The 10,813-nt window shown below is 39.0% G+C and overlaps 1 protein-coding gene across 1 annotated transcript; it reads right to left on the reverse strand.

Moving 5' to 3' along the window:
* Positions 1-675: 675 nt before the first annotated feature.
* Positions 676-7,310, reverse strand: LOC140071979 (uncharacterized). The gene is made up of 3 exons (XM_072119239.1): positions 7,150-7,310; positions 1,794-2,521; positions 676-865 (listed from the first exon to the last, which is right to left on the reverse strand). Exons 2-3 carry the CDS (start codon positions 2,482-2,484, stop codon positions 756-758), a joined length of 801 nt encoding a protein of 266 aa, XP_071975340.1. The 5' UTR covers positions 2,485-2,521; positions 7,150-7,310; the 3' UTR covers positions 676-755.
* Positions 7,311-10,813: the final 3,503 nt, after the last annotated feature.

A 10,813-nucleotide genomic window follows, 5' to 3' on the forward strand; every position in this document is an offset into this window, starting at 1 on the left:
ATAGCTTTCGGTGAAGAAACTTTGGTATGTTTTCCAACTGTGCCCAGACGCTGCTGCTTCCCATATATTTTCTTACTGAACAGATTTAACACATATATACTGATTACCTTCTGGTAGGTACCATACCCACTTATGGGAGTAAAAAATGGTGACATATCATTCCTAGTGTGAGATGATGGAAATATAGGCTGCTAGCTGTCGAAATGACCAGGATACAGATTGTCTACAGAATGGATGGAGTTTTTTTTATTGTAGCTGGATAGGTTTATTGAGTTGGGTTTCCAATAAACGAATCTTAATAAAACTCTTTGACTTGAAGATTTCTTCATAGTGGTCATTTTGATCTGAAGTCCAAGAAAAGAACATTTACCTTTATAAATCTGGGAAGAATCTACAAGCTATCGGTTTTTCTTATGCCGTTCCTTTATAGAAGAGCAGAAACTAAAAACTGAAGGTGAATGGAGGGTCTTTAGTTTACCTTCTATTCTCTGTAGGGGGAACATACATGTTAGGGGATTTTCCATCATCCTTCAGCGTGACATCAGCTCCAGCCTTATTTCCCCCTGGAAAACCCATCGACACCAATGTGAATTTGGAATAACAGATGTATTTTCCCTTCACTTCGCATTATAGAATTAACACCAGTTTTACTTAATAAAGAAAACCAAAAGACAATTGTTTTACTCATTTAACATTGTATTTTTTTAGACATATCTTTTCATGTTGACGTTCAATGACTAGCCTCTTCCAGTTCTCTATTTCTTACGCCCCGCTCTTCCCTCCACTTGCTGGCTGTGACCGGATTCTTTACCTTTTCTCTCTTGGGTGTGTGATTTAGTGACACTGTAGGCAAATTTTCTCTGCTCTTAAAAAAAAAAAAATAAAGGATGTAAATGAATATTCAATGTGGATACAGATATAGCAAGTTATAGTAAACCTTTTCACAATATACTATGACATGAAAATACTGGACATAGATTCATACGTAACTTTCTGTGATTCTTGGACACTTTTTTGCATGATACATTTGAAAATAAGACTTAGGTTGCATAAACTATAGGGATAGCAACAATAGCAGCTGCAACAAGGTCCACAGTGACAGGGGGCCCGGTACCAAATGTATGAATATGTGTGTATGTGATGTGCATATGGTGTATGTGTGTATATGTGATGTGTATATGCTGTACATGTTATAATAAAATGCATATATATATATATATATATATATATATATATATATATATATATTTGTTGTGTATATACTTAATGGGGGAGATTTCTCAAAAGTATCTGAGGTAAAACTGTTTTAGTTGCCCATGGAAACCACTTAAACAGCTGTGTGAAAATGAAAGCTGAGCTCTGATTGGATGCCATGGGCAACTAGAACAGTTCTGCTCTCCAACACACTGATAAATTTCCCCCAATGTGTGTATTTGATGTTTATAAACTGTATGTGTACATATAGTGTATATACTGTATACTGAAACTGTATGTGTACATATAGTGTATATACTGTATACTGAAACTGTATGTGTGTAAGATGTATAAGATGTGCATGACTGCATTAATGTGTGTGCATGAGTGTATAAATGTGTCTATAAATGAAGAACCGCATGTGTGTATATAAGTATATAAATCTTTGTATGAATGTATACATGTGTGATGGTATAAATGTGTGTGAGTGTTCAGTTATGTATCAAACCTGATACAACTGTTTACAAGCAAAGCAATGGGGAGTTAACCAACACCACAACCTAAAAATGTATCCACATTTACTAATTATTTTTTTATACCTCTTCCATGGCGATCTATGAGAGATTCTGAAGAACTATCTGAAGAATCGTATCCTTTGAGAGGCACAGGTTTACTCCTAGGCTTGTTAGTGTGGCTGGCTAACGCAAGACTACCTACATGCAGGCTTCTGTTGGCTTCAGTAGAACTGTCACTGAGATCCCCTAAGTCTAGTCTACTCATCTGCTTCTTGATTTCTGTAGTCTTGTCACTGCGGCCACCTAACGTCAGTCTTCCTAAATGCAGGCTTATGTTGGCTTCTGTAGGCTTGTCTCTCTGGCCACTTAAGTCTAGACGTCCTGAATTCTGACTTCTGTTGGCTTCTTTAGGCTTGTCACTGTGGACACCTAAATCAATGCAACTTTTATGGAGGGGTTTGTTGGCTTCAAGATTACCTAAATATGGGTTTTTGTTGTTGAATTGAGGTTTGTAAATGCTTAACCTCTCATCTGAAGAGCTGAAATCAGTATCCGTTAAGGAATCAGCTTTTTCTTTTTGATCATTGGGTTTTTCTGCTGGTGGAGGTGGTGAAAATGACTTGCCGTAGGTTCCATGGTCTCGCAGTATAAAGCGCAACTCAACGTTCTCTTGCATGAGGCCCACTATTTTCCGAAGATGATTATTTTCTGAACTTAATCTTGAAATTTCATCACGAAGCTTGGGGAGATCATGGCCTTTGTTGGAGTTGTCCATATTGTCACTTGTACTTGTATAGAACTGTAGCCGGTTCCTGAAAACAACAGACAAGTTAGTTTCTACTACACAATCCAATGTACACAATACTGTGCTGTAATCTATAATATACACATATTGCAGGTCTAAAAACTGAAGCAAAAACTGGGTTTCGAAATAATTCTCCTTATGGCCTACAAAGGTGCTTTAGGTCACATTCACACAACTGCATTGACTCCATTGAGGTCTATAGTGCCTGGTCACAGAGTGGTGAGCACACAATCTGCTGGCAGCTCATCTTTCAATGGTGAGGGGAGGGGTGAGGAGTGCTCACTCCCCCTTTCTACTCCACCTGGCCCTGTGCTCTGGCCTTGTGAAGCACAGGGCCTTGTGAAGGTAGCCTAAGTTGAATGTGGTCAATCTATAGATCCCTCACTAGGCTTTATGACAAAGTGACATTGGCAGACATGTAGTACATCAACTACCAGACACTGCAAATCCCTGGCTCATACCAGCGATATTGTCCCAAGCAGCACGGGCTTTAGCAACATTCAGGTAGAAAAACATACATATATTGCTCTAGAGGACTGCATTTTCATGTTCTTCCCATAGTTACACATTAATACCTAAATGATATGTGATAATGATAGATAATTACCTATTTATTATAATGGCATCATTCTCATTAATTCCCTTCATTTATTCTAGTTCATTCAATTATGCTGCACGACACGACTTGGAATATGTGATATTAATGCAGAAATCCATTCACTATGTTGTCCAGTCTCACATACAGTACAATAGACAAAGACTGAAAACGTATTCATCTATATTCCACTTTCGAAGATTTTTTTATATTCCTTTGGGCTCATACAAATGGCATTGGCTGCAAAAAATGCCAGTATTGGAACATTTTTTTCCCCCACTGTGTATGACCTTAGACCAGGAACTAATTCAGTCAACAGGGTACACATTTCCCACAGAGTTCTCTGCAAACTGCCCTGGCAAAAACTACCCCAAAGGGGCTGCATCTTGTAATGGCTTGTCTCTTAACATTACTTTGCCTCTCACACAGCCCTTAACCTTTGCATTGGTTCCCACTTAGCAGCCCACCTTTCTTATGGTTTGATGTTAGTTGGTGAAAACGTAAAGAAAATCGATCAATATCAAGAATGGATAACCCAGGGACTACCTACTCATAGATCCAGGCATTGTGACTGTGGTCATCTTCTCATATGTGTCATCAATGGCCTCCCTCCAACTGTAAATATTATGCTAATGAGTAAGAAGGGCTCTAGTGGGCGTTATTAGAGTGCCTGGATCTATGAGTAAGTGTCCCTGGTTTATCATGCTTAATTTTGATTGTAGATTTCCATTACTTTTGGCTTCACTTCAGCTTGAACTCACCAGAAGTATTCTACTTTCTTAGAATAGCATACCAAAAACATGTCTCTTCATCACCACATTGTGCTATAGAGCTAATGTGTCCTGTGGTTAGGTGAATTTTCTTCCTACCAGCCACCCAGTTACAATCATTTTCCTCGACTGTAGTCGTGGAAACAGGATTTAATGGCAGCAACGGGAAACCAACAGAAGTATGGCATAGTATGTCATATGTTAATAGACATGAGACAGTATAATATACTAATACTAATTACTAGATACTAATATATTTTGGAGCTTTGATTTATGGGATATTTCATTTAAAACATTCAAAGAGCTTTATTAGAGGTCACATCTAATAAACAAGTATACTTGTTTATTGCGGTTATGAAACAAAAAATACTGTAAAAACACTGAAAATAACTGCCCCAATATTTCAATATTTGTAAGAGGAATAAAGCTTTAATAACTTTGATCTATAGATATGTATCATTCATCAGTAAGGTTGTGGTGTAAAAAGTAACATTTCATAACAGGCTATGGGTCAAAATGATGAAATACCAGGCACCATCTGATGGGTTTGATATGGTGCAAAATGTGGATAAAAAGACTCCACAAAAACTGCCCACCCCTCGTAAAATATTACACCAATAGTCGGGTTCGGAACATCAGTGACTATTAACCATTCTCTTCTCTATCTTGGTGGACACCAGGAAATAATAAGAATATGTGGCAAGTATTCAGAGAATAATAATCAAATTCAGCTACTTACAAATCACATGAAACAAAAGAGCAGAACACATTTTTATTATGTTGGAAAATCTTCCATTTGTCACACACTTCTAAAGCTGGTCAGGTTTTGTGTCAAAAGAAGCAGTAGTATATATACTCCATATAGTACCCTATACTTACAGTACATCACCTTGGTAACTAAGTGACTATAATGATGTTAACTCAATCAGTGCCACTCAGTAACACAAATCTAACATATAGCAGTATGGTGCAGCCTGGAAGTTATTCATATATTCTTTAGAAATGTTTTGTTTCACTCGGCCCTAAAAAATGAATGATGTAAAATGTTTTGCGTGATGTATTTCATATGTAGTTACACTGTGCAGCAGCACTTTCCCCCACTACTGTGTGCTGAAACTTCCTCTGCTGTTGTGAGATTACATCAGGAAGAAGGAGTGGGGAAGTGCTGAGGGAGAATGGAGGAGACTGTTTAACAACCTGTGCAATTACAGCAAGGAGGGGCTCTGGTAACACCTCCAGAGTCCTTCTGGTTAATTAGAAAATTGTCAAAGTTGATTTTAGAAGCAAAAAGGCCATGGATAACAAATATAAGAAGATTTCCACAGTCATGGAAATCTATGAGTAAGTGCCCATGGTTTATCATAGTTGATGGTAGATTTTTTTTTTAGGGCTCATTCACAAGCCTGTCTGTGGGGATGTATATGCGGCTACAAATTTGCGGCCGTATATACGTCCCTATTGACGGCAATGGCGGGCTGGCACCGGTACGGTGCCACACTTGTGTGGCACATTTCCACACCACACACCAGGAAAACATAGAGCATGTGCGGCGTGCGCAGCTGTTTTCTATGGAGGGGTTACATCTTCCTCCTCTCCACCTGACAGGCATACCACCATGTGAATGTACACTTAAAGGAACAATACACTGAAGGTTTAATTAAACATTTTACAGTAGAATGTAAGGTCAATAATTTGCGGTTCCCAGCTCCAGATTTTGTTGCATAATATGGAGAGGGCATTGAACACAAGACATCCCAGAAATATTGAATAAACTGAAGAACATTTGCAGGGATAGATGGTACAAGATTCCTCCTCAATGTTGTGCAGCAACAGGTAATGTTAATGATGAGATCTACAAATTGATTAAATACAAGGGGTCACTAATTTTTTCTCCTTGTTAGGGCTCTTTCAGACTAGCATTTTCCATGACTGTGTATAGATCCATTGACATCTACATGCCTATTCACATATGCGTTTTATTTTTACGCCTGGGGAACCAGGTGTTTTGCCAGCTGATTTTTGCACAGACCAAAATGGATCAATGGAGGCCACATGTATGTAAACAAAAATGGATGCAAATAACGGTGATCCATGACGGACACACAAGTGTGAAAGATCCCGAATTTAGATATTTACTAAATATTCTCCATACAATGCATACTACAGTACAATTGTCTGTCTGTTATTAGTTTATCTACGGTAGCTTATGTTTCTCTATTCATTGGGCCACATTTTATCAGACCCCATATAATTAGTGAACACTGAGCATTCAGGATATTCATCGGAGGTTTGAGTCTTCCTGCTAAATCCTGTATGTCACAACCAGCGTACTCCTATCATATTTTGCAGTGATCTTTCCAAAATTGTTACATAACGGCACTGTGTAAATATACACCTATATTGCTCCCTGACTAATCAATATCAATAAGGAATCAATGAAACCAACCATGGGCTCCTTCTACACCAGATTTGTGCCATGTGTCTGATATATATTATGAATGTTTATTGCAAGTATATAGCAAAATACCGTTCCTTCTATACATTTAGGAGGTTATTGTTTTTTATAGTCCCAAAAAACAAGTGTTAAATGGCTAGTTGGCCAGTGAAAGGGATAGCCGTAAAGTTGTCCAGTACTGTAAAATTTACAGTAGGTGGCCAGCAATGCTGTTAGGCTCCATAAAAACATATATATTTGGTAGGGCAATTTGATTCAACAATAAAAGTCAATAAGCAGATATGATATGTGATATAATTATATTACATGTCGGCAGTGTTATAAATGACAGGTATCTTATTAATCTCACACTTATTTTGAAGTATTTTCAGTGGCAGTACTGAGGATATCACTATTATCACCACTGGAAATACGAAATTATTATCCTTATCTATATCCTTATTTACAGAAGGGTTCAGGAACTCCTTATGTTGAAAGACTTCCCCCACTTACACTTCTTGTCAGTCCTAGACTTTGATCGGCTGCTCTTCACCGCAGTCAATGTGACAACTTACATTTCCTGGTTGATCGCTGCCTTTGGGCATCACTACTAACGGTGCAGCTTTGTGGCATTGTTGCTATGGATTTTATTGTATACATATATGCATATAAACATTTTTTTTTTGTTTTAACGAAATTGACATTGTTTTGTGGTTGTGTGAGTCAGGGAAATGAGGCCATAATGGAAGGAAGTGTGCACTGTATGTACTTGGATAAGGGCTGAAGTTGATGTGATGAGTATAGGAGAAATATCTAAATAATTAAACAGCTAGTACCTTGTGCTTAGCTTGGTATGGAGTAGTGACAGCTATCACACAGTCCCAGTTCTCATTAGACGGCGCTGTGTTATCTGTGTCTTTGCTCTTGGCTGCTGGTTACACAGGATTGTAGCTTTCTCCCTTCTCCAAGACGCAACTGCCACAACTGTCACTTGTCACCAGTCACAGCACTAGCATGTACCATGTGCCATCCATACATCATCCATACACTCCTATACACCAGGGCCTGGCTTGCTCCTGGTAATTACCAGGGGCGTAACTTGAGGGGGTGCAGAGGGTACGGTTGCAACCGGGCCCAAGAGGCTTAGGGGGCCCATAAGGTGTCACTTTCCCGTATGAAAAAACTAGTTCTATAAACTATACATTACAGTCGGGGGCCTGGCACAGACTTTGTCCTGGAGCCCATCAGCTTCAAGTTACGCCATTGGTAATTACCCTACACCAATCCATTAAAGGGTAAAATACAATCTGACCCCAGATTATAACATACAAGGTAAATCCTAGATGGCATAACCCAGGTAATTGTTGTGCCAGTGCCATCTTCTCTAGACCTGGAGATAATATGCAGCACTTTGTAAGATAACTTTCTAGAGCTCTTTAGGTCTTCCTGCCCTGGTAGATAAACCTTGATCAAAATGATTTGCTCTAAAGTTCCCCATGTAATTTACTATTATAATTGCCTGAGCTGAGTTAATTAATTGATTGTTTAGACCGTCATTGTATTCAGTGACTCATTTCAGCTCAGGTAACTGGAACGTTAAATTAAGTCAGAAGTTCAGGAGCCGAGCAAATTGTTCTGGGTAGTGAGGGTCATGTTGAAGGGTCTGCAGATTTATGCGTGCCCTAAAGTATGATGAGATGTTAATTGCTTATTTACCATTAGAATTATGTTCAGCTCTGAGCACATTCTTTTAATCAGATTTTATTAAAATTTTTATGTTTCCTGGGTTGTTACCTATAAGGGATGATGCATACATCCACATTTCATGTCTGTGTATTAGAGATCCATGATAGAATTAGGACTATAGACTGAGGAATAACTGCTGGCCCCACAACTATAATGTATTAATAATAGAATATAAACCCCAGAGGCTACAGAAATCTCACATATTACCAAACTGTGTGAATAAATATTTTAAATTTTTTGATGCCCTCTTAAAATACCCCGTCGGTATGCCTCATGTTCTCATACCCCCTTTCTGTAGCACCCCCAAATTATGCTTTCCTTTCTTTAGCCCCCAAATTAGCCCCAAATTAGCCCCTTCTTTATGTTGCCTTTAGCCTTCTTTGGCCTTTCTTTATCCCCCCCCCCCACCCTGAAACCCCAAACCTATGCCTCCTTTTCCTCAGCTTCTACCCCCCCATGAAAGACATGAACTGAATGAGTGAATTTGATTTTGAAGTGGAAACCTGCTCCACAAATGGTCATTCACCCGTTCAATTGATAAAACTGCACCTAAAACCACCTCAACTGATTGCGATGCAGTTTTAACTGCAACGTGTGAACGCACCCTGAAGCAAATACAATTATGGGATGTATCAAGAGAGGAATAGATTCTCATGATAAAGACATAGTTTTGCCCTTATACAAATCCCTGGTCAGACCACACATGGAATATTGTGTACAGTTTTGGGCACCAGTGTATAAAAAGGATATAGTAGAGCTGGAACGGGTGCAGAGGAGAGCAACCAGGATTATTAGGGGAATGGGGGAACTAGAATACACTGACAGATTAAAAAATTTGGGATTATTCAGTTTAGAAAAAAGACGACTGAGGGGAGACCTCATTACAATGTACAAATACCTGAACGGACAGTACAAGGATCTCTCCAAAGATCTTTTTATACTTAGGCCTGTGACCAGGACAAGGGGGCATCCTCTACGTCTAGAGGAGAAGCGATTTTACCATCAACATAGGCAAAGGTTCTTTACTGTAAGAACAGTGAGACTATGGAACTCTCTGCCGCAGGAGGTTGTTATGGCCGACTCTATGTACATGTTCACAAGAGGCCTGGTCTGTAGAGACCACATTACAATGTATAAATACCTGAACGGACAGTACAAGGATCTCTCCAAAGATCTTTTTATACCTCGGCCTGTGACCAGGACAAGGGGGCATCCTCTACACCTAGAGGAGAGGCAGTTCTACCATCACCATAGACAAAGGTTCTTTACTGTGAGAGCAGTGAGACTATGGAACTCTTACACCTTATGAAATAAAACTTTTGTAAGTAGTTTCTGTTGATCCAGAGAGTTATTCCAAACTACCTTGTTAGGGTTCAGGAAGGATTTTCTCTCTACTTTGGGCCAATTGGCTGTCTTGCAGGGTTTTTGCCTTCCTCTGGATAAACACTGTATAATGTAAAATTGAAAAGTAGGACTTGAAGGACTGATGTCTTTTTCTAATCTTATTTGCTATGATTCACAATGATAAAAATAAGTCTGTCCAGTTTACTCAGGCTTATGAATCTCATACCACAGAAAAAATTCAAATGTAACTCCATCTTACAATAAACATTCAAATAAGATACAGTATTCTAAGCACCTGGATTTAGAATGAAACTCTGAGCATCATAGATACAGACCTCATGTAATACTAGGGCTTTCTTATACAGGCAGTCCCCGGGTTACATACAAGATAGGGTCTGGAGGTTTGTTCTTAAGTTGAATTTGTATGTAAGTCGAAACTGTATATTTTATAATGGAAGTTCTAGACAATTTTTTTTCTTTTGCTCCAGTGACAATTGGAGTTTCAAAATTTTTGGTGTAATTGGACCAAGAATTATCAATAAAGCTTCATTACAGACGTCTTACAGCTGATTATTGCAGTCTGGGACTATAGTAAAGCTTCCAGAGAGCTTCACCAGAGGTCACAGTGGGCAGAGGGGTCCGTCTGTAACTATGGGTTGTCTGTAAGTCGGGTGTCCTTAAGTAGGGGACCGCCTGTACATTCCTGTGGCCTATACTTAAGGACACCCGACTTACAGAAAACTCCTAGTTACAGTCGGACCTCTCTGACCACTGTGAGCTCTGGTGAAGCTCTTTGGATACTTTACTTTAGTCCCAGACTGTACTGATCAGCTCTAAGGTGTCTGTAGTAAAGTTTTATTGATAATCCTTGTTTCCATGACAGCACAAAATTTGGAAAATCAGATTGTCACAGGCACAACAAAAATTTTATAACTATATAATATACCTGTTCTGACTTGCATACAAATTCAACTTAGGAACAAACTTAAAGAACCTATCCTGTACGTAACCCCGGGACTGCCTGTCCTGTTCATCCATATATCTCCAATGTTCCCGGAGCCATTAAGAGAGTTTTTACTGAAGGATTCCACACTCTTCTTGTGATCTTTGGTGGATCCTGATAGAAGTGTGAACAGAGCCTTGAATAGTAAGAAATGTGTGTGCTGAAAGATAAAAGAATTCAGCTCCAGCTGATGACACTATTGTGTGAAGACAGACACTGAATTTCAAAGTCAATTATAAAGTGCATCCATGTTTATGTGTCTCTTCTCAGAGCATCATGTATCTGTGTAATGTCTCGCTGTTCTCCTGTACCTGCTGGTGTCACATGGAAGTCTCACATTTGTGTCACTGTCAATGGAGCTGATCTCACTGCAGTTTGTAAATGAGTTAAATGCAAATATAAAATGT

Source organism: Engystomops pustulosus, chromosome 1 (genome assembly GCF_040894005.1).
Source record: "Engystomops pustulosus chromosome 1, aEngPut4.maternal, whole genome shotgun sequence".
Taxonomy (NCBI): domain Eukaryota; kingdom Metazoa; phylum Chordata; class Amphibia; order Anura; family Leptodactylidae; genus Engystomops; species Engystomops pustulosus.

Excerpts from the sequence above, each read along its gene's own strand:
- LOC140071979 (XM_072119239.1), bottom strand. The coding sequence starts at position 2,484 with ATGGACAACTCCAACAAAGGCCATGATCTCCCCAAGCTTCGTGATGAA. Across the intron at positions 866-1,793 it reads CATAGATCGCCATGGAAGAG|AGCAGAGAAAATTTGCCTAC; the intron begins GTATAAAAAAAT and ends TTTTTTTTTAAG.